At 54.6% G+C, this 24,104-nt stretch overlaps 1 protein-coding gene across 8 annotated transcripts in view; it reads right to left on the reverse strand.

The window, feature by feature from the left end:
• PAX2 (paired box 2) overlaps positions 1–14,130 on the reverse strand; it is a 117,526-nt gene extending 103,396 nt beyond the window's left edge. For 7 of the 8 annotated variants that reach the window (XM_080400814.1, XM_080400811.1, XM_080400809.1 and 4 more), the window contains exons 1-3: positions 13,284–14,130; positions 9,421–9,589; positions 8,157–8,354 (exon numbers count right to left, since the gene is read on the reverse strand). In XM_080400814.1, coding sequence (XP_080256940.1) covers positions 8,157–8,354; positions 9,421–9,589; positions 13,284–13,326 — 410 coding nt within the window. In that variant the 5' untranslated portion in view covers positions 13,327–14,130. The remainder of the gene's footprint in view (positions 1–8,156; positions 8,355–9,420; positions 9,590–13,283) is intronic. The other variant, XM_080400808.1, reaches the window with a different exon arrangement.
• Between the last annotated feature and the right edge of the window lie 9,974 nt (positions 14,131–24,104).

The following is a 24,104-nucleotide window of genomic DNA, read 5'->3' on the forward strand; positions in this document are numbered from 1 at the left end:
TATTGATTGGTTTTCATGCAGACAGATGGATCTGCCTTTGGTCTCCCCACCAAAATCCACCTCTGTATGGGTTGATTGTCACTGCTCCAGGGATAGGATTTCACCAGGAGACCACCCTCCATGCAAACATCCTTCACCCAGACCACGGATGGTAATAAATGGAGTCAGGCTGAGCCATAATAAAAGCAATTGAGTGGGTTACCTGTGCAGACATGAGATTTATACCTCCTCATATTTGATGTGATTGTTTTATTGAGTTCTCAGTGCAGTTAGGATGCCGTTTATTTATTTATTTATATGCCTACTTATCAGGGAAGAGGGGGAGGCAGTTGCAGCCTAGCTAGTGCTCAGCCTCCGTCTCATCAGCTGTGAGCCTGAAGAAGAGGGCTCTCCAGTTTTGCTCTGCCTTTTTACCTAGACTCAGGCTCGGTGGGTGAGCCGTGGCCAGATATCTTATTTCCTGTAACAAAGATGTTTGTTTCAGGATCCCTGAAACCTTGAGGACTGTCTGAATTACAAGCCTCGTCAAAGCTAAGGGGAGGGTGTAAAGACAGACGTGTGTATATACTGATTTTCTAAAAGAACCTCTCGAAAGAAATTCCTGTTTACACTGTGCCTGTTTTGGATGGTGGGCAGTGGGCTGTGATCTACGCACAGAGCCTCTTAGAAACAGTAAGAACCGGCATTGCTTCTGACTCTGTCATCGCATGTGAGCGTTGAGAAATATTAGCAGGTGCAAATTGATTGGAAATGAATATTTGTAAGTGCACTCTGAGGAGTTTGGAAACCAAGTGATTAGATTTGTGATTTTCAGCTGGGTAGATAGCCATATAAGTGCTACAAAATCAGCTCTCAGTTACTGGCACTAGAGAAAATTGGAGGCTAGCACTGAATATCATACTGTCTAGTATTTCATCACAAGCCTAACGGTGTTTGTTGTGGGTTTTCCAGCTCCTCTAGTCAAGTGATAGCATGAGAATTTCAGTTCTCATTTAATAAAGTGTGCTTCCAGTGCTTGCGGGCACTTGTACAGGGGCCTGTTGGCTCTCCAAAGGTGTTTTTAAAGTTGTTTAATGGGAGTCAGATACCCAAATCCATTTAAAATATAGGGTAGAAAACAGAAAACAAGTAAAACCATCCCCATGTTGTATTACACATACTCATGATTTTTATGCCAACTGCATGGTTTAGGCTGTGCATTTTTAAACAGTTGGGACTGGTAAATACGGCCATGCATGTATAGGCTCCAATAGATTAACTGGGATTACAGTGGAAAAGTCCTCGTTCCCGTTAGCTCTCAGTTTAAAGAATGATTGTTTGGGAGAAAAACTCAAACCTTTCTAATCATCACCAGAGCCATCTACACACAGATGGGATTTCCTAAAGCCTTAGTTAGCTGCACGCATGTCAGGCCAATGACAAATGCTTTTGGAAGTCTCTACCTTTTCATTAAGTGGGATCCCTAAATATTTTGCTGATTGTAAGTAGAAAGCCTAAACTCCATTTGCATTTCAACATGCCTTAATTAAAGACCATGGAATCTAAGTGAATCTCAGCCTTATTCGACAGTTTTGAAGTCGTATCTTTTTATTCAGGTAGTATGGAAATCTTTTGTTTGAACAGGCTTTAGGATCAGAGACGGGTTTTCTGGGATATTTGATATACGGCTGAAAACACGACTTTCTTTTGTATGCAGCATGTCATCATATCATAAAGGGTCCAGCTGGCCTGCTAGAGCATTATCTATCTCTTTAGCCAACACAAGATTATTTGTTATTCTGTGTTTGCTTGTTATTAACGCTGTCTAGTTATATACATTCCAAGAAATCAGGAATTCCTATAGGATGCAATTCCACAACTTAATGGACCTCCCTATCAGGCGATACCTTCTGCTACCATTTAAATGTCTCCTTTCTTGTTTGCCTCTCTTCGTTCCTGGCTATATTGCTTTGTTTAAATGTGAATAATTCCTTTTCTGTTGGAGGGACTGTGCCCTTCAGATCACTGTATTGTTCTCACCACTTCGTCATTGCTTCGCCAAGCTACTTATATTTTCTCCTCTTTTCTCCCAAAGTCAAATGAGTTTTTTCACATAATAGTGATTCTGGTAAATGAGGTTTAGCTCCATAGGACTCACTCACCCAGCACTGAAATGCAGCTACCTCTATGGCAGAATGTAGCAATCTTTCACTAGATGCAAAAACTTGAAAAAACTTCCAACAAAAAATCAGTCTTTCTGTACATCTATACAAAAAGGAAGGGCGGGGATTTTTAGGTGATAAAGGGACCGATGTGGTTCTGAACTTCAAGATTCACAAAACAGGGAGCTGAAAACTTCCCAGGCACAATCAGTTTTACTTGCTAAACCACCTCTGTTGAGCTAATATCTCCGCAATATGAAAATTAGAAAAAATGCGGCTAGCTTATTGTGGTTCCCACCATACAACATTCCAGTGGCCAGATATGAGGAATAAGACAAAGAGAAATGCTATGAGCATTCATTTACTCTTTCAGCTGCAGTAACATTGTCTGTAACCTCTGCTTTATGAGCCTGTCCTTTATTTGCAATGATAAAAAGAAGATAATACCAGGTTTGTGTCTGATGGAAAAGAATCTGAATTTAAAGGAGTATATTCCCTGTAATGAAGCCCTGTGTGACCCAATCGCTTCCTTTGCTCAGCTGAAAGCAGTTGGCCGTAAGAAGTCTTCTGCCTTGAGGGCATGCCCTGATGCAGGAAATCCCATGGAAGCCTGAGGCTCGGCATCCACCAAGGGAGAGGATGCTTGCTAGGATCCCGAGCTCCTTCTGTGCACCCTAAGAAGCGCCAGCTTATGAGAGCTGGTGAGCTGTCAGGTACTGCCAGGCAAGCTTCCTTCACCCCTGCCTTGCGCCAACACACTGCCAGTCGGAGGCTAATCCCATCTACATGGCCAGTCTAATCCTTGCCCTCTCTATTGAGAAAACTGACTTGTGGCTACTAAATACTGGTGGTGGTGAGAGGTTTGTGTGACACACACACACACCTGCTGGTTAAAACTGCAATTTCTCCCGTGTTCACTGCAGGCCATGCAGCGGTTGCTGCTTTTGGTCACTATGAACAAACTGCCACTAGAGATACTCTGTACTCTTCCAGCATCTCCCTAGACTTATTACCTGTCCTCCAAGGATTCCAGATTTGTTTGGTGGGAAAGGCAGGGAGAGATCCACCAATGACTTTGTCCAGGGTGTCCTTTGGGGAAATTCTCAAGCGAGGCCGGCGAGAGTGACTCAGAAAGCTCAGCTTGCATAACATTGATTTCTTCCGCATATGACACAGCCTCTGCCCTAATACACCTGCCTTTTGCCAGACTCGGTTGTTTGTCTTGAGATGTTACGTTTACCTCAATCAAGATTCTGTTCAATTCTGTCTCCCTTGCGTGGGCTAAAGCCTCAGCTGGTGTAAAACAACCTAGCTTCAGTTTTGAACCTTTTCTCGTTATGCATGTAACTCCATGGGCATTTTCAGTGAAGGGTCACAATGAGTTTTAGAAAGGTAGCTAAATACTGTTATTTTCATTTTACAGATGGCAAAGCAGCCTCATAAGGAGTCCGTGTGACCTGCCCCAGATCAACTGGGAAGTTAATGGAAGAACTGGTAAGAGAAATCTGATCTCCTAATATGCCATTCTTTGGTCTAAACTACAGGCCTGCCCACAGCCACTGAAATTGGCCACATGCTCAGTAATATTTCAGTGTACACATGTATTTCACTGGTCATTATAACCTGAATCAATGTCTGTGTCTTTCCATATGTGTTTTTAAAAAGCACATCATTATTGGAAACTTTAACTAGGAATTATTAGCCAATTGTTGTATAATGAAACAAGAGACATCTCCCCAAACCAAACGCTTAACACTGGGAATTAACATCTACCCAATACCTAAGAGACAACTGAAAAAACATCTAATGGCTTGACTGAGATAATATGTCTGCTAAACTCTGTTCTCTGCCATGGGGTATTAGTTAGGTCTTCTCTCAGGAGCTCAGGGTCCAAAGCATATCCAGAAGGCTGACGGAACTCTGTAATGCTTCGGATTCAGCATTCCCTGGCTAAGGGCTAAGGGGGAGTCCCTAATCCTGAACCCAGCTGCAGGAGAGCTGGGAGAGAGGAACAGATTGTGGGGGGAGTTGTTTTGCTTTGCCTTTCTGGACCTGTAAGGAATTCCTGTAAGGAATTCACTAATTTAACAGAAGCAGAACATAACGCTTAAACTACGGTGCCCATTGCATCACTTGCTGCATCACTGTGAACATGTGTCTGTGATGTGCTCCATCCTGTTCCTACTGAAGTACACTGTGTAATTCAGATTCTAGGGTGATCATTATCTCATGAAACCTGTGTTCTGAGGCTAACTGTACATGCCGCAAAACAAAGGAAAATTTCTCATTAATATCTGCCTCCAAGTTCACACTTAGGAGACCGCCACAAGGCTTACAGCAGTGCCTAAGTCTGGTCAAAATATTCTAACCCAAAGTGACCAAAGGTAACTCGTTTGTCATCATATGATAGATGGAAAAGTTCAGGCTGGCAGGGTGCTCAAGAAGCAAGGTGCTCGAGTGATTTGAAGTAAGCATTAATTGCTTACCAAAGAATTAAGAGTTTCTTAATCACTTGCCTGCTTCTCAGTTATGTGCGCTGTGTCTAAGTGTGTGTGTTTACATATATGCATGTGTATATATATATATATGTTTGTGTGTATGTGTGTGTGTATCTACACATACACAATAGGTTTATACCGTATAGTACCTAATGTGTGAAGCAGAAACAGGAAGGCTCCCACGGCAGAGATAACTGCTCTGTCTTGATCCTGTCAGTTCTGGTGTGCTTGCTTATTAACTAGTATACGCTCTAGACTTTTTTGCCATAATTAAAGGAAAATTACTGCATAGCAGAAGACTTTAATATTTTTCCTGAATCTTGACAGGGTAGTTAAGTCATGATTTTCACCCGAGTTTGTATCTGCATGAGTTTGGTATGAACAAGCTTCTGATAAATCTCAACACACGTCGCCCCAAATGCGTCCTGATACTCTCAGTGCAATACTGAAAGATCAGTGCAACGTAGGCACGGAGAATTCAGGTATCATGGAAAACAGATTTTTTAAATGTTTAAGGGAGACTTTTAAAATTGAACTGAAACTGCATTGCTTTGTAGTCTCTCACCCAAAAGCCTTTGTTAATGTTAGACTAATCCCCAGAAAGAAAGGAAAGACAATGTAATTAATACATTTTCAGAAAAATCTTGTAATAACCAAAAGTAATTTTTTTCCATGTACAAGGAGGTCTCTGTTTTTAAGTGCACTACTCACAGCCTATCCAGGGACCTAGGTAACTTCTGTTTCAGTAAATGCCTCACATATAGTCTCAAGATACTAAAGCGCTCGTGGATGTAGCTCTAACAGTTCTGGACACTGAGCCAATGCAGATTTTGCTTTGGAAAAAAACACACTTTGCAAAAATAAGGTGGCAGGTATTTCTAGAAGGTTAACTTTTAAAATTGTCATCTATCTGAAGGTGCTCAGAGACTCGGAGTGTTAGATTCATTCCGATTTGTAATTGTACCACAGGTAAGGGATGTGCTGTTACAAAGGATTGACCCGATTCTACACATGTATTTTGGCAATGGGAGAAAGGAAAATGTGTCTTTAAATTGTGAACTTAGTCCCATCTTTACATTTTGTGAGTTTTGTGAGCTGGAGTCACAAAAGTCACTGGAGTGATGAAGCTTAAGCTACTCTCCATGGCACCAGGATTGGGCCCTTACATACTATTTCCCATTCAGCTGCAGTTTTTCCCAGTTCACTCTCCTGTTCTTGCCTAGCACAGACCTGCAAATTTTATGTCCTGTGGTGCGATGGGCTCGCCTCCTCACAGGTGTGGGTTTTAGGGAGCCTCATACAACAGCGAACAATGGGAAGTCAGGCCTGAACATTTAAAAGGAATGGGGAAAGACTGAACTGTGTGAAACCAAAATGCTCTTGTACCTTGCTGACTAGACATCAAATGCCATCTCAGTATGAATCAAACATGGTGGGTCACAGCTGAGCCTTTTTAGTATAATAATACTTAGAGGCTACAAAGCACTTGTCCTTCTCAAAGCATTTTATAAGCGCAATCTAACTGACATCTGTTCCCCTTGCCTTCTGAGAAGGATCACTTTCCATTTCCATGGTGGGGAAACTGAGGTGCAAAACACCCAAAGCCTTGCCGCAAACTGGTGGCAAAGATGGGAACAAAACCTGGCGCTCTGCCTTCTGCCTGGGACATCGCACCCCAACACCAGGCAGCAGGTCCAGCAGGAGGGGCTGAGGCCTCAGTGGCATTTGGACGCTGACATCCCCTGAGCTAACCGGGGCGTACAAGTGTGTCGGGTCCGTCTAGGCTATTCCTCCAAGAGCCCGCAGCCGTTCCTCTGGACTTCTGTACCACCAGCTTAATTCCTCCCAGGGATAGCCGGCTGTCCTTCCACAGCTGCCTTTGTAAGGTGTCTGAATGTCAAACTGTTATTATTTCAATACCTGACTGAGAGAGTAACAGAGACCTGGAGGTTTTTTAGGAGGGTGTATAATTAGCCGATCAGTATTATGTTACCCTGTTCATAACTTAATAACCATTTTAATACAGATGGCACACACAGGGATAATTTCCTAGGGTAGCCTAGCAGTATATTACAGAGACAGTGTGTCTGAGGGAATCTTTCTTAGCCAAGGTACATTCCACTAGCTAATTCTACCTGCTGTTTTCAAGATGATTTGGGATAATTCCATATCATTTGCAAAATATTAAAACCCATTTATATAGGATGCCAGATTTAGAAATACACAGTCTGAGTTATTAGACATATTTTGATAAATCTGCCATGAAAAGCGCAAGACAAAAAATACCGCCGCATTTTCCTTGCTATTTATTTTTTGCTTCCCTTGCTATAAATACACCAGCTTTAAAAAAAAAAATCTAGCTAAACTTGTTATATATCAAAAGGGCCAATATACTGACTTGTGTGGTTTTATCTGCGCAGACACTACGAAATCCTGCATGCATATTTACATATATGCTACGTGTGTTTATTTGAGCGGGAAGTACTGTATATTTGGGATTGCATGCAAAATGTCATGTGTGCTTACTCCGCCGGCAAGGTGTTTGGTGGCTGTGTGTGTAACCTCTGCCAACACCCCTGTGTCACTCTCTAGAGGTTGTGTGTCTGTGGGCATAGGCACAGGATCTGTACGTACATTACACTAAAACAGCGAACTACTTTTACCGCATGCAAAGACTGCTGCGCGCTGCCGGGTGCGGGGTGCGGAGCGCGGGGTGCGGGGTGTGCCGCGCTCAGATCGCGGCCGTGTGAGCGGGCTGAGCGCCTTGCAGGCAGCACTCGATCACATCTATCACCGGCCTTTTTCTCCTGCATCGATCCTTTTTCCTTGCCTGTCACACGGTTATTTTTGTCACCTCAAACCCGAGACCTCAGTCCCTCCGCCGACAGGAGTCGCGCCCTAGCAGCTGGGGGAGGAGATGGGGGGATCCTTCGCTACTACGAAATCGATCCCAGCCGGCGGCCAGGGCAGGGATCAGCCCGAGCGGGGGTCGCAGGGCGCAGCGCTCCCCGGCCGGGGAAGGGGCCGCCCCGCAAGTGGGGCCGTTCCTTCGGGCTAGCGGTGAGGAGGGGACCGGGGGACAAGGGGAGCCTCCCCCGGCGCGGCGCGATGCGGCGCGGGGCTGCGGGCACGGCGGCGGCTCGGCGGCTCGGAGCCCTGACGCCCCGGCAAGGCCGGCGGCCGCGTACCCCCGGGCAGGGGGTGCTGGGGGGGGCCGGGGACAGCCCGGCCCCGCCGCTCGCCACCCCGCCGGCCTGAGCAGCCTACAGCCTCCGCCGCAGCGGGCCCGCCCCGGGCCGGGCGGCAGCGCAGGCTGCAGCCCCGCGGCGAGCAGCGTCCAGCCCCGGGGCAGCCCCGCGGGGCGGGCCGGGCCGGGGTCCCGCTGCGGGCGGGGGGCAGGAGCAGGCTGGGTCTGACCTGACCCAGGGAGGACTGGGCCGGCCACGCCGTTCGGAGGGGACTGTGGGGCCATAAAGAGGCGACGGGGACGCGAGCAGGGCTGCGGGGTTGCGCTTACCTGTTTATGGAGGAGACGCTGGGGACCGTGTCGTTGTCGCAGATGCCCTCGGCCAGTAGCCTGTCCCGGATCTCCCAGGCGAACATTGTCGGGTTTTGTCTCTTGTACTCGGCGATTTTATCCACTACTTTGGGGGTCGCCACTTTGGGTTTGGAGCCGCCGATCACGCCGGGCTTGATGCTCCCCGTCTCGTAATACCTGCACAAAGGACGGTCAGTGACCTGCCGTGCTCGGAACGGCCCCGCCGCCCCCGAGTGCCCGGCTGCCCCCCGGAGCGGCCCCCGGCCCCGGCCCGCCAGTGCGCGGTGCCGGTGCGCGGCGGCTCGAGTGCCGCATGGCGCGGCCTCCCGGGGCTGGGGGCTCCCTTCTCCTCCTTCTCTCCAGGGCTCGCTGCCGCTCTCCTCCTCCCCCCCCCCCCCCGCCTTATTTTATTTTTTTCCCTCTTTTTGTGTGTGTGAGGTGCCGGGGGCGCTGGGCTCGCCGCTGCCTCCCCGCTCCCCGCCTGACACGCACACGCTCGTTCCAGGCCCGGGCATCAGGAAACAAAACGGCAGCCCCCGCCGCGGTGCGGCCAGCCGCAGGCGAAGCCCCCCGACCGCGGGGACGGGCCGGGGACACCGGCAGTGCGGGCTTGCAGCACCCGGCGTGCTCTTGGGGCGCCGGTGGGGGCGGGGGCGCCGTTTGACCCCCTCGGGCGCTCGGAAGCGGGTGCCCGTGCGGGGCAGCCCCCGCCGCCGGTGCCGCAGCTCTGACCCGGGCACGGCCGCACGCAGGGGCGCCGGGCCGGCCCCCGCCTTGCCCCCGGGGGTCTTTCACATCCCGTTTGGCGGCCATCGGTTACCGTGGGTATTTATTTATTTATTTGCGCCGTTGTTTGTTTATTTACCCGTGTATTTGCTAAGGCCGCTCACGGATTGTTGTGAGTTGGGGATCTTTTTGTTGTTGGGTGGGTTTTTGTCGTTCTTTCGTTTTTTCTCCCTCCACCTCCTCACCCCCACCCCAGTCCCTTCTCTCTCCCGCCCTCCCCGCGGAAATTGTTTGTCTTCGCAGGAGTTTCCAGACCCCGCCGGGGCGGGGGTAGGCGGGAGGGGCATCTCGGTGCGGCCAGGGGAGGGGGCCCTGCTCAGCCGCGGGGCCTGGGCTTCTCCGGGGAGGCGGCGGGGAGAGCCCGCAAGGGCGGGAGGTCACACCGGCGCGGGGGGGGGGGGGGACACACGCATCGTTGCCGTCCCAGGGGAGGAAAAGGAGCTGCCTCTTTCCTTACCTGCCCAGGATCTTGCTGACACAACCGTGGCTGACCCGCAGCTGCCGGGAAATGTCACAGGGTCGCACCCCCTGGTGAGCCAGCTCCACTATCCTTTGTCTCACCACGTCAGGTAGGGGCCTGCCGTTCACAAACACCCCCCCGAGCTGGTTCACACCCCCGTGCCCTGCTGGGGAAAGAGAAATAAAAAAAACACAACAACCCACGCACACCAGAAACACACCGTTAGTCGTGGATTCTTTGCCACTCGCACTGCAAAATCTCCAGTCACTACAGATGGATGGAGGTGAAGGCAGGGGGTGGAGAGGGGGGAGCAAGAAGTGAGGGAGAGAGAGAAGGAGAGGAAAAGGGAGAAAAAGGGAAAGGAGGAGGAAAGAACGGGGAGAATATGAGAAAGAGAATGAGAGAGAAAAGATAAAGAGCGAAAGAAGAAAAAGAGCGAGAGAGAAAGAAGGAGGAGAAAGGAAGAAAAAAAGAAAAAGAAAAAGAAAGAAAAGAAAGAAAGAAAGATAAAGGAGGAAAGCAGGGAAGGAAGGAGAAGGCAGCGTGGATTTCCCGGGCCGGAGACTGGCCGGGGACTCTCCCCCCCGCACGCCGCCTCCCCTCCCGGGCCCGGGCCACCCCCCTCCCGCCGTGCCCGCCCGGGACGCCGGAGCGGCAGCTCGGCGGGGCCATTGTGCGGGGCACGGCGGCAGCGCCCGCTCCGCTCCCGGGGCTCGGGGGCGATGCGGTCCCCAACTCCGGGGCTCAGCTGCTCAGCGGCGCCGGGCAGACCCTGCCGCTGTCCCCTTCTCTCTGCTCCTGGGCTTTTCCTCTCGCCTTTCATTTTCTTTCCACGATTTTCTATCACATTGTCAATTACAGTTCCTGGCGAACCCCGCCCTCCCTTACCCCGCGGCGTGTCCCCCTGCAACGCGTCCTCTCCCGTTATTTTCGGATGCGAGTGGAAGGGATTCAGGGAGAAAAAGAGGAAGGGAAAGAAATGTAGGGAGAAGGAAGGAGAGAGAAAGAAAATAATTTTTGTCCCGCGGCCAGTGTTCGTTAACAGACAGACCCTCTCTGTCCTCAGCTTTCGATCTTTGAAGGAAAAATCCTCCAGTTACAAAAAATTAATCTAACCGACTCGCACGTTCCGGTGTTTTTTTTTTCCCCACACAAGTCTAATTCAGGGAGAACTCAAAATGCTCCGTTTTCCTCTGTTCCCCCCCCCCCCCCCCCCGCGCCTTTCCGGGCAAAAAACCCGCTCTCTCTCAAATAGGACTGCTAGAGTCGCTTTTTCCCGATCTGTCTTTCCCCATTTCGAGAAATAACTTGTGGGGGAAATAACTCTGCACCTGCTAAGCATGGGCAGGAGGAAGGGAGTGACGGGAATAAAGGGAAGCACGGCGGCGGAGGGCGGCTGCCCGGGCCGGGCCGGGCCGAGCAGCGCTGCCGGCTCCGCGGGCGCTACCTGCGCGTCCCTGTCCGCGGCGCCCAGCTGATATAGCTGTGCAGCGCGCACTGCATTAAAGCTTTCCTTTCACACAACCCTAACCTTCTGTATCTTCCTCGCCAGGAGATCTTAGTTCGTTTTGCGGTTTGCTGAAAAATGATCTGTTTGTATTTTCGCTGAGGTTTTTTTTCTCCCCTGCTTCTGACACTGACTTATTGGCTCTGAACTTAGTGGAAACTCTCATTGCCCTGCGATCGATCCAAGCCCTTTCGCACAAATAGAGTTTTTTCTATCTCCCCCACCCCTTCAGTAACACCTCCACATACCCCCTCCCAGCCGCCTCGGCCAGGGCGCCGGCTGGCTTCCCCGTCCCTTCCCCGATGAGCAGGGGTTATTTGTTGCATTCTTTTGTTAGTCTTTCTTAAAACATACTTGGGGTTTCAGAGTGGAAAGGGGTGGGTGGGTTGTGGGGGGTGTATTTATCTTCCTCCACTAAAACCCGCGGGTATGTGTTGCTCTGCGTTTTCTTCAATTGTTCAGAACCCCTTCTGCACATGTTGCCTCTAAAGTTACAAGACAGCAATTTCTTCGGCAACTCCATGATAAATAATTCAAAGCACCTTTTATCACTCGCATTACAAAGTATTAAAAAGCAACAGATGCAAAAAAGATTAAAAATTAATAATTCAAATTCTTGCAGCCCGGATATTTTTCACACAAGTTTGTTTTGCTCTGCCCCGTGGTTTCCTCGGTTATTTCTATCAGAGCAGTAAAGATATTTACGTGTATTTATCCGTGTGTAAGTGCCGCCGTCTGCACACACACCAGCCGGTGCCGCGTTCGTACAGCCCGTGCTCTGCTCTCTGTGTGGCAGGAGCCCGCGCTCGTATGTATTTTAATTGCTGACTAATATGGAGGTCTGTAGCTCTAGAAATGCACTTTAGGGAACAAATCAATTGTTTTTATTTATTTTTCATAATCGAGAGCCAGAATTGTTCACGAATCTCACTGGAGTTTTTAAAAAACCAGCGGCAGTGAAACGCCTCTTTCGGCTGCCTACATGTTCCGGATCGCACCGGAGGCGGAATGACTGCCATCGCGTCTGCACGCTGGAAACCAAAAATAATGTCTAATGCACAGACCATTTGCTGTTAAAGGTCTTCGAAAATGAAACGCTACATTTTAAGCAATGTTTCCTGGAAATCACTGGTTTGGAAACAGGAAGACAGTTACCTACATCCACGTTTGGGGATCTGATCGTGGGTTTATATTTCTGCGCCTCCCTTCTCACGGCAAAATCGGAATTTTTCAAACTTCAAGCATTTCCATTTTGCATCTTTTAGGTTTGTTTTTATGCAGGGGTCAGGGCGTGTCCTCAAAAAGTTTCGGTGTCAAAAGTTACAAATTGCTCTTAATTATTCATTTCCTGACTCAAGATGCTCTCAGTCTCGGCTTTCTATTCGGTTTTGGTTTTGGGTTTTGGTTGTTGTAGGGTTTTTTTCCTTCCTCTTTAATTTAAATCTCGGAATTATTTTCCTTCCGTGCGGTGAAATTAAAATTCCTGAAAATGCCTTGTTACAGTCCCTGGTAAAGGGGTCTTCTCGCTTTCCTTCGCTCCCCTATTATAGAAAGGTTCTTTAAAGTGAAAATACATCACGAATACGCTTTCCTCTGTGCCAGGAATACATTTAAAATGCGCACCGGGCACCTGGTAAATAAACCAGGAGGGACCGTGGCTTCTCGGGAGCCTCCGAAGCCGCCACATCTCCCGGCCACACAACTGTCCTGTTTCCCCGCAACCCAGCCTTTCACCAAGCCCGGCCGAGGCGCGGAGCCGCCGACCAGCCCGCCGTGGATTTAAACCGGCGTCTCCCCTCTGCCACTGAAACCCGGAGTCAGCGCGAACAGCCTCGGACCGCGGGGCAAACGGGGGCTCGGAGCCACGGCGGGGGTCGGGGGACCCCCGCCCGGCGGGGCGGGGGGTGCAGGTCCAGCCCGGGGCTGACGCGAGTCGGAATGAACTCGCGTTGTCTGAGGGGCGATGGGGAAAGTGCCTTTGCGGAGGAGAGGTCTGGTTCGGGGGGTGTGTGTGTGTTTTCTTTCGCACACACACGGCACGCAGCGCAGGCACGGTCGCACACAGCCCCCTGCCCCCCGGGCTGGGGATCCTGGCCGCCGCCTCGCCCCTGGCACGGAGCTCCGTTCCCCCCGGCCCCGGGGCTGCCCGGGACCCTGGCTCTGCCGCCGCGGCCGGCCGTGCCCGTCCTGCCTGCTGAGCGGCTCTGAGCCCGGGCTTGGCCGCGGGAGGAGAGGCTGGCGGGGAAGGGATGGACCCGGAGGAGGATCAGGCGAGGAAGAATGGTTGGGGAAGGAGGAATGGAGGGATGAGAAGGAGGGAGAGCAGCAGAAGGAGCCGGGCTCCAGTACTCACGGTGCATTGCTGAGAAGGGGTCTGCCTTGCAGTGCATATCCATGGGGAGGCAAAGGAAGGGGAAGAAATCGGCTGAAGCCGCCGTGTCGCCTCTAAAACTCAACTTCAAGACTTAGGGGAGAAAAAAAAAAAACAACACAAAAAAAAAAAAAAAAACCCAAACCAAACAAAAAAATAAAACACAGAAGGAGAGGATAGGAGGGGAGCGGCGGGCTGCGCTGGCCCCCCTGCCCGGCGGAGCGGGGCGCGAAGTACTTTCCGGGGGGCGGGAGGGCTGCGCCGGCTCTGGGGGGCCGGAGCGGTGGGGCCGGCGGAGTCAGCAGAGTCCGTGGGAGCGAGGGGCTGGCGGCGCCGGGGGGCAGGTGGGTGTCATGGCTGGGAGGGCTCAGAGCATCCCCGGCGGCGGGGAGGGGGTGCCGGAGCAAGGTGCGGCCGGCGGCCAGGCGGCAGAAGGCGCAGGAGGACGCGGCTCTCCCTCCTCCTCCTCCTCCTCCTCCTCCTCCCGCGGTCCGGGGCTAGTTCATTTAAGTTCAAAGCGGAGTAGCAATCCCCGGGTAAGCGGCGAGCGGCGGGCGGGCGCGCCCCCTCCTCTCGGCCGGGCCGAGGATCCGGCGCCCGGCGGACTTTGGCCCGAGGTGGGAAGTGCTTGCGAGCAGCCGGGGCCGGAGACTGGAGCCTCCGCTCCCGGTGTGTGTCTCTCTAAAAGCCGCAGCGCCCTCAGCCCCCCGCCCGCCTCCCCGGAGATGGATGACTTGTCAGACAAAGGCAATAGATTCCGACACTCTCTGATTCGCCAGCGCGCCGAGCCGAGCGCGGCCAGGAGAGGAGAGGCGAGGGGAGAGGGGAGAGGGGAGAGGAGAGGAGAGAGGAGAGGGGAGAGAGGAGAGGAGAGAAGAGAGGAGAGGAGAGAGGAGAGGAGAGGGGAGGAGAGGAGAGGGGAGGAGAGGAGAGGGGAGAAGGGGAGAGGGGAGGAGAGGAGAGAAGGAGAGGAGAGAAGAGGAGAGGAGAGGAGTGGAGACGAGAGGAGACGAGAGGAGAGGAGAGCAGGGCCGGCGGCGCTGGGCGCGGGGGGGGGGCCGCCGCCTTCGGGAGCGCCGACGGCGGGGGAGACCCGGCCGCGCGCTCCGGAGCGCCCCGGGCCACGCGTGTGCGGGGCGGCACGGCACGGCCCGCGGCGGGGACGGGAGCCCCGCTTTGTTGTCACTTGCGGCTCTGGATCCCAACTCCCTGAGCGGGCGCGCACACGGCCCGGCGGTTCATCTCCCCGCACACGCCCCGCTCTGTTACCGAGGTCTATTAGTGGGGGTGAAACGGGGCGGGGGGTGGTCGGTGCACGCCAAGGGCTCCGCGGGGTGCGGCGGGGAGCGGGAGGCGGACGGGGAGAGACAGGGAGAAGGGAGGTGGGGAGCAAAGAGGAAGGAAAAAGGAGAGGGGCGAGAGAGATCAGGAGGGGAAGACATAAAGAAGAAAAATAAAGAAATAGAAGCCAGAGAGCCCGAGAGGAGGCAAGAGAGAACGAAAGAAGGGCAGGGCGGGCTCCTGGCACCCCTCTGAGCCGCACCCGGGCCCCTTGCAGCCACTGCGAAGTTTCCCCTCGCGCGCGTTTGGGGAAATAACAGCAAATTCAACTTTCCCCATCCCCGCCGCTTTTTCTCTTTTTCTTTTTTTTTTTTTTTTATAATGCTAGAGTGGAATTTTAAAATTGTTTCACAGGTAAGTCTGCGGCTAAAATAGACGTGGCTTTGACCTGGCAGAGCAACAGAGAGCGAGGGAGAAACACCTTCTGAGGGTGATAACCAGGGGTAGAAAGACAAGGCACGAATTGCGAGCTCAATTTTGGTTTTCAGGCGGCGAGTTCATCATCACCTGAAACGTACTTTCTCCTGCTCCTCTTTTCCTCCGTCATCCTGCCCCATCCCTCTGCTGATCTGTCACGAAACAGCCCCTTTTGTTTTCTAACTGGTTTAAGTAAAGAATCTGTGAGAGATCTTTATGAAATATTTTCTACTGTCTCATAAATCATTTTGGCACTTCAGCTGATGCTTTATCTTTCTTTCCCCCCGCTCCCCTCTCTCGTTCCCTTGCGTGCAAAAAGGGATGGTTTGGGGAAAAATAATAATAATTTTCTTTTTTGACACCGCCGAGGGTTGAGCGCCAAGTGAGGAGCGCTGCGCCCCGGCCCCGCGCTGCGCAGAGGCACGGCGGGCACGGCCCCGGCAGCGCCCTCCCAGCAGCGCCTCCGCGCTCGCGCGGGCCGGGCCCCCCGCCTGGCCGGGCCCCCTGCGCCGCGCCCGAGGGTCCCGCCCCGCGCCAAGTTCGCGAGCGGCCGCTGCGCTGCGCCGGCAGGCCCCGCTCCAGGGTCGCCCCCCCTCGGCGGCCCGGCCCCGCCGGCCGCAGCTCGCCCACCCGCGTCCGCCGCTCACCCGCCGCCCGCCTTATCAGCCGCTCGCACCCCGCGCCGGGCTGCTGAGCCCACGGCGGGGCCGCCCACCCGCGGCGGGGCCGGCCGGGCGCAGGTGCGGGGCAGCGGCGCTCCCCGCCGCGGCCCCTAGATGGCGCCCTCCGGTCGGCTTGGCGGCGGGGCCGGGCCGGCGGCGGGGCCGCCGCGACCCCCGGGCGCTGCCGCGACCCCCGGCCCTGCCGCCGCCCTTAGCCCCTGCCGCCCCCCGCGGCCCCCGTGCTGCCCGCGGCGGCCAACGGCCCTCCCGTAACCCCGCTCCGCCCGGCAGGCACAGTCCCCTCGTCTGCCGGCAGTTGCCCCTCCCTTTCTCCCCGGGCAGCCCCGGGCGCCCCGTCGAGCCGGGCCGCGACCCGAGGCGGGGGGGCAGGGGCAGCGGGGCGCGCCCCGCGGGTGGTACCTGGCCTGCCCGCCCCCCTGTCCAGCGCCCCGGTCGGTCACCCCCCGCCTGTGCCCTCAGGAGCGCTGGCGTGTCCGCCTCGCCTCCCGCGGGGACTCTGCGGGCCCTTGTAACTGTTGATTGTATGGCGAGCAGATAACAGCCCGGGGGGGGCGGGGGGCGAGCCCCGAATCTCCCCCCAGGAAAGTGTTTTGCCGTAGTTTCCTCCCTCCCTGGTGCTGTTTCCCCATCTCAGTGAGGAGAACGGCAGGAGTGAGGGACGCGAGAAACACGCCGTGAGCCCTCTGCGAGTCTTGAGTCCCGCGGTGCGGAGGAACCTGTGGAAACGGGGGAGCCCCTGTCTGGTAGAACGGGACCGTTTTCTTAGGAAAGGAAGGCAAGGAGGAAGGGAAGGGGAAAAAGAAAGGGGGAAAGGAAAAGGAAAGGGGAAAGGAAGGGAAAGGAAGGGAAAAGAAGAAGGAAAAAGCTCCTCACTTGCTGTCCCCTACCCTCACCACGCATACCACAGTATCACCTGGTACCCCATCCCGCACCAGACTTCCTGGAAGAATTGCTTTGTCAACATTTAAATCCACCGAACAATTTCTGTCTGCCCAAAGTAAAAATACCGGCCTGTCCCCATGGCCCCGGCACGGCTCTGTTCCCTGCGGGACCGGGTGAGGCCGAGACCGTGCGCTTCTTCCTGCTCCCGCGGCTCCACGTGCATCTCCCCAGCCTATTCCCACTTCACCCGCCCTGGGTGCATTTTTTCCTCATCCCGCTTCAACTGAACCTTTCCATCTCTCCTCTTTTTCTTTTTTTTCTTTTCTTTTCTTTTTTCTTTTCTTTTCTTTTCTTTTCTTTTTTCTTTTCTTTTCTTTTCTTTTCTTTTTTCTATTCTTTTCTTTTTCTTTTCTTTTTTCTTTTCTTTTCTTTTCTTTTCGTTTCGTTTCTTTTCGTTTTGTTTCTTTTCTTTTCTGTTCTCTTTTCATATCTTCTTTTTTTCTCTTCTCTTTTCATCTCTTTTCCTTTCTCTTTTTTTTTTTTTTGTTTTCTCTTCTCTTTTTCTCCCCCCTTTTATTTCTTTTACTCTTTCTCAAAGAGGATCTAAGGATCTCCCCTTCTTCGCAAACCCAGACACCCCCCTCCCTCCCAGCTAGAAACATTTACACTTCAAAAGAGACGGCTGCCTTTCTGCGGAACTTTCAAGAAAAATAAACTTTTTGGGGGAGTTGCTGCGATAGCTATCTTTCGATCTGCTTCGTTAGCCGGCTTTCTCCAGCTGATCCAGCCGAAATCTTCTCCACTGATCCTGTTCCCACCCCCGGCCCCAATACACATACCCGGAGGGCCCTGTCAGCTCCCTCCAAGGCCTTTGCGGTTGCCCCGTGCTCCTTGGCTTGGCCAACCTGCCGTGCTGGCCGTGTCCCTGGGATGCGGGTGGAACAAGTGTTGTTCCTGGCATTTTCCTCACCGCCGGCTGCTGGCCCTGGGAAGGGCGCTCAGGCCGGGAACAATGCGGGAGGTGACGGGAGCCCCTGGGAGAAGCCAGGCCTGCAGCAAAGCCCTCATGTCTGCCATCGTCATCCTCTCTGGGGCCAGGGCTTGTGCCCAGCTTGGCTCCCAGTTTTCTACAGGTTTTCTGTCACTGGTTATGCTGGAAACCAGCTAAACGCGACCTTAGCTAGTGGGATGGCATGCTGAGGATGCAGAAGTTTTGTGTTGACCTTGCATCGAGGTGCCATGAGCCCCTTGGCCCCACGCACCGCCTGTCTTCCTCCCCGTGTGAGCACCAGGTGAACATCTACAGCCATAGTGCTGGTGCTTCAGAGGTGGTTTAGCCAGGCCCTTGATGCTGCCCAACACCACATTACCATATTTACAAATTTGCAGGAGAAATGTGCACTGACCTTCTGTATGTATTTTCCTGACCTGCAACAACTAAGTTAACCTCATGTGAGAAAGTTGGGGGCAAAATCCCTGGCTGCGAAAAGATTTAAAAAAAAGGAGGGGGGGGGGGCAGGGCTGTGGACATTTAAAGGAAGGAGTTGGCACGTGTGTGAGTGTGAGAAGGGTCTTCAAGGAAGGGAGTGCTTTGATAAAACCTTCCCAGGCAACTTTTGGGGTGCTTTGTCTAAGGACAGAGTGATTTCTGGCCTGAGCAGACATCCTGCTGCCACTCCCCAGCCAGCACCCAGGGGAAGGGGCTGTCTGGACCAGGGATCACTCCTTCGCTATGAGGGGTGCTGGGGTCTGATCTTCCCGGGAGAGAGGGCGATGGGGCAGGGACGAGGTGCCAGGCAGCGGTGTGGAGATGTGGGAGCAAGATCAAAGCTGCCTGAGAGGTTTTCCCCGGGCCGGGCAGGGCGAGGGGAGTGGAGCAGGACCCTGCCGGCTGCCCCCCCAGCCGCTCTGCCCAGGAGACCCAAGATTGCTCTCGGTGGCTGAGTTTAACAAATAAGCACGAAGTTAGATTTTAAACGAACAATTAATAAAAAAGAGAGAGCAAAAAGAATAAAAGATGCCCATCGTTCCCCTCCCCCTGTGTCTCTGAGCCCCTCTCCCCCTCTCCCTCTCTCTCCCCCTCTCAGCACCTCTGGTCACGTTGGAGGATGAGTTTTTGGAGAGCTTCTGGTACAATATGGAGCACCACGGGCTGCAATTTCACACTCCACAGCACATTCCCCCTAAAGCTACTTTCTTTTTTTCCCATCTAAGACCCCCTCATGTCTCCCCCTCTCCCTTTCTCTCACTCCTTTGTGAGCCATGGGTGGGTTGCATGTCTGGGGGGCGCCGGGGCCGCGCGGAGGCCGGCGGACGGGCCCTGCCGGCGGGCGGGTGCGTGTGTGCGCGGGGGGCCACGCTCCCCCTGCCCTGCCTGCTGCTGGCTTTTCCCTGCTCTGCATTTGTTTGCCCTGAATGGTAATAGCCCACGTGTGCTGCTCTTTATTCAGTCACCAACACTTTAACCTCTCCTCTTTACAAGAGAGCGTTTGCCACAAAAACGAGACAAGCCGGAGACCTTTTGCAGCCTCATTGGGGGTGGGGGTGGGGAGAAAGAAGGAGTTGGGGGGAAAAGCCAACAATGTGAAGAGACACTTCTGCAACAAAGCCAGCTCTCAGCGCACGGGGCCGGCCGGAGCTGGGGCAAGTCGCCAAGCCTCCCGGGCACAGACACATGGGGCCGGGGCCGGCCTGGGCGCAGCCCGCCGGCCCAGCCTCGCCCTCCCCAGGCGGGTAGGCAGGGAGAGGGCTCCTGGCTCCCGGCTCCCGGCTCCCGACTCCCGGCGCCGGGCCTGGGCCTCGCTCCGGCCCCGGGCTGGGGCAGCTCTCGCCGCCACGGGGGCCCGGCCCCGGCTCGGCCGCCCGCTCGCCACGAAGCCGCCGCCGCGGAGCGCTGCCTTTGTCTGTGCCCCGGCCCTGCTACCCCTCTGCCTGCCCACAGCGGGGCTGGGGGCGAGCGTGGGGGGCCGTGCTGCGCCTGGCCCAAAGGAGCTGGCCCAGATCTGAACCCTCCCGGCCCTCTGGTGATGGGAGGCTGCGGCGCTGGCGAGGCCCAGCTGCCTCTTCCCTTTGCCCTGGGCTACCGCCGGGGAGGAGGCGTGGGAGCCCCCCTCTGCCTGCCGCCTCCTCCCTCCGCGCTGGAGATGTCTTTTTTTTGTCCTCCTCTAATTTCTCCATAAAACTCCCGATGAGTGAATTAGACGCTTATTAAAGTCTCCTTTTAATCAGCAGTAGTGGGAGACCCTCCCTCCCTCCCTCTCTCTGCCCGTCCAAGGTTAGTTTGCCTCCGGGCCATTTGCAAATGTTAGGATTTACAGTTATCACACGCAAAAACATTTATATAACCCCTAACTATAATACACCCATAAAAACGGGGAGGGAGCGAAAACTGCTGCGGATCAGCGAAAAACCCTATGGCTTGCCCATTAAAGTCCCCGGAAAGGGTAATTCCAGAAGTCAGAGGGGCCAAAGTGTGGTAATGACTGCCTGGGATTCCCATCGCCAAACCGATGGCACAAAGGGACCCGCGGGGAGCGGGGCGGCCGCTGCGCTCCGCGTCCTGTGCGGGGCCGGGGGAAGTTGGGCGCAGGCTTCTCCACACATGCATTAGAAAGTGATAGATATGCCTCCAGACTTTATTTCTCCTTTCCCTCTTTCTCTCCTGCTCTGCTTCTTTCCCTCTGTGTCCGTCGTCCCGTCCCCCCCCCTTTCCCTCTTTCTCGCCTTCTCTCTCCTTTCTCTCTCTTTTCTTTCTTTCTTTCTCTCCTTTCTCTCAGTTTCTTTCTCCCTTTCTTTCTTTCTCTCTTTCTCTCTCTCTCCCCCTTCTCTCTTCCCATCTTTCTTCCTTCCCCTCTCCCCTGCCCGTCTTCTTTCCCTTCCCCGCCAAGCTAAGCCCGGACAATTTCTATACACACACGAACCCACCTCCCCAGAGAAAGTTGCCCCGGCCGCGTTCCTGGCAGCGCTCCCCAAGCCCCGTTGCGAGCCCTGGCGCGGCCCCCGCTTCCCTCCGCCAGGGCCGGCTCCCGGGCCGCGGGGCCGCGCCGGAGCGGGGCCGGGAAGGCAGGCTGCTCTCCGCCGCCGAACAAAGGCTGGGCACGCACCAACAAAGGACCTGGCGCGGCCCCTCCGCCCGGTGCGAGCGCCGCAGGTGAGCGCTGGGGCTCGCCCGGCCGGGCGCGGGGGTCCTGCTCGCGGAGCAGTGCCGGCACCGGCGGGAGGGGAGCGGGGGTCTGCGGGGCTTCAGGAGAAACTGCTCGTAAGTCGGTGGGGAAACTTTCTCTCCCCTCCCCTCTTTCTGGGAAAGCCGGCAGCCCGGGCGGTTTCAGCTCTCTCTCCCCGCCCGTTCCCTTCGCGCAGGAGGTCTCGGTCAGTCCCTTCCCTTCCCTTCCCCTGGCTGGGAGCCGCGACAGCCCAAGTTCGGCGCCTAATTAAAAAGAGTGGCAGGAAGAGTCATTCCTCTTTAACATCAGCTGTTAATGGCCTCGGAGTTTAGTGCATCTGAGGAAGGCGCAGAGCGAGAGGCAGGGGAACGGAGAGTGCGGGGAAACGGCGGGGCTGAGGGAAGGGCAGTCTCCGGCGTGGTGAATGAAGAGAAGGAGAAATCGAAGGAAGGAGGGAAGGGGAGAATCTTAACTTAAAAAGAGGAGCTGGAAGGTGGAGGGGGCGGGGAAGGACTGGATTGTGAGCCGACACCGGATCTCCCCGCCGGCTCCCCGGGATGCCTCAGCCGGGCAGGCTCGGGAGAAGGATGGAGTCAGGGAGCAACTGTGCGGGCGAGGGCGGGCGGCGCGCAGCGGGGAGCGGGCGAGCGGCTCCGGGGCGGCGGGGCGGAGGGACGGAGGGACGGTGGGGCGGAGGGACGGCGCCCGTCCGAGCCGCCGAGCGCTTTTCCTGGCTGCCTGGCTCGCCTTCTCCTCTCTTGCACCCTGATCCCTTCCCTCCTTCCTCAGCCCTCTGAAGGCTGCAAACCAAACGTCACCAAATCAATACGAACCCCGGCTCTGTGGGTGCGTGGGTGCGTGTGTGTGCGTGTGTGAGTGTGTGTGAGCGTGTGTGTTGATCCTGACCTGCTGGACTTCAAAAATCTGCCGCTTCCGACTCCCTCCCAGCCTGTAAGTTCAGAATTACAACCTTCTACATCTATGCAAACTTTTATTTATCGGAGAATTCCTTTCTCTAGGAGAAAGAGAAATTGTCACCATGTGATCGGCTAATTTCTGACACACGGGGCTATACCCCTCCCCCAGCGTGGGGAAAAAATATCTCCCGTGGATCTCTTTGAACTGTGCACAAGCCATAACTTTGGCAATGTATATACAATGTTATTTCTGCAAGGCAGATTTCCAGGGTTAGGGGAGGTGGTTGCATTCTGCTAAATGGATCCTTTGTGGTGAGTGCAGATTTATGCCCAGTTTTGATTTATAATTAAATTAGCTTCTGATTTGCAATATGTGTGTCTGTGTTTAAAATGTATCTAATCTGTGAAATTGAGGACTGAAATTGGGCACTTTAAATGAAAATTTACCTTTCGCCTCAAGGGTTTCTTTATGAAGGGATAGCCGGGAGGGCAGCGTGCAGCAGGAAAGCGGGGCTGTAATTTCCATTAGGAGATGTCAATCAATCCTTCTTTTCAATACATCAATTAATAAATCCGATTGCTGCTGCGGGCTGCTCCCCCCCGGGCACTCTTTCTGGCCGGATGGGGAAGTGTGAGGGGAAGGCAAACTTTGGCAGGGCCGTCCCCGCAGGCAGCGCCGGCCCCCGCCCCCTGCCCCGGCCCTGCGCCGAGCCCCGGCCCCGGCTCCAGCCCCGGCAGCGCGGCCCGGGCCCGGTGGCGGCAGCCGGAGCCGGGGGGCTCTCCGCGGCGGGGCTTGGGCTCTGACAGGGCTGCATGACACAGCCCGGGGGCAGACGGGCCGCGTTTTTGGCCCCCACAGGGGCGGTGGTGGGGGTGTACACACGCGGTTAGAGCCGGGCCTGGGCCCCCCCGCCTTAGCTGATTTATATTTAGGCTTCACTTATTTAAGCGACACTTCCCCCCCCCCCCCCCCCCCCCCCCCGCACTGCGTCCCACCCCACGCAGCTCTAACCCGGGCGATACACAGCGGCGGACCCGCAGCCCCTGGCTTTCATTTTTCACAGTCCGCAGGGGCCGGGGCGGTGGGGAGCTCCCCCAGCCCCACAGCTCGTCCTCTCTCGCTGCGCTTAGCGTGCGGGGGCCCCGCACCTGCGAATCAGCGGGAAATGGGGAGAAAAGGCTCTTTCGGTATTGGTGTTATTTTTTTTTTTTCAACGGGTAAATACAGGAATTGCGTTGTCCCTCTTTAATTCAGCACCGACACCGACGCTCCTTCCCTCTGAGGTGGCGCTGGCAGCCCCGCAGCCCGCCGCGGTGGGCGGGGGGGGGGGGGGGGGGGGCTGGGGGCAGCCCGGGGGGGGGGCTGGCCCGGCGGAGACCGGGCAGGTGTGCGGGGGGGGCCGGCGTCGGGACACGGCGGCACCGAGGTCCTCCCGTTGGGTCTCTGCCCTCAGAGCTTCACACAGTCGGAAAATCCCGACAAACAAAACCAATTCAATGTGTCGCCTCTCCCTGCCAGCGCACACACGGTATTTTGTAGAAATCCGGCTAAAGAAACGGCTGACTTTTCTGAAACCCCCACCGATGTAAAAAAGACGCTTAGAGGGAGGGAGAGCGAGCATCCCCAGCCTACTCCGTAGCCATCATCATCATCATCATCATCATCATCAAGCCTGTCCGTTCGATTTAAAAACAGCACGATGGGGATCACGCTGTCACTGAAGGCTGTCTCCTCAGCTTCCCTTTTTTTACACACACCCCTCCCAACCATACAGCTTTTTGCCCTCGGGTTTGCGGGCTGCTGGTGTCGGTGTGAGTTGCTCGGCACAAGCTCCTTTCGCCTGCCCCCCGGAGCGGGTGGCGCGGGGCAGCCCCAGGGCCGCGGTGGGAGCGGGGACAGCCCGGGAGCTCAACCTCGGCAAGGGAAGGAGTGAAAAGAAGAGAGAGATTGAGAGAGAGTCTCCCAGGCAGCTTGATCCCATTAGCTCCGTCCTTGGGTTGCATATTTATACGGTCTAGGAGGTGAACAGATGGACTATCAATTTAATTCCATCTTCAACACCATCAGAGATTGATTTTCTACTCGCTTTTAATTTTGCCATAATTAATTAGATCATTACAACTGTTTTCTATTGATCTCCCTATTTAAACCTCAGATGCAAAGGGACTTCGGCAGATCCTTTAAAAACACAGAAGGGAAAAGGAGCAGAAGGAGTTGCAAACTTTCTGAAGGTTTTTTTTAGTTTCGACTTTGAAGGTTTTCGGTGCAGAACAGAGAAAAAAAGCCGCTGTGGCCTTTTCTTTCGGGAGGCCTTTTTCGTTGCCTTTGTATTTTTCCTTTACGTTTGGTGAATCTTCGTGGTGTTTATATATAATATACAGCATATATAATAGACTCTA

This window comes from Falco punctatus, assembly GCF_963210335.1.
Source record: "Falco punctatus genome assembly, chromosome: 9".
Lineage (NCBI taxonomy): Eukaryota > Metazoa > Chordata > Aves > Falconiformes > Falconidae > Falco > Falco punctatus.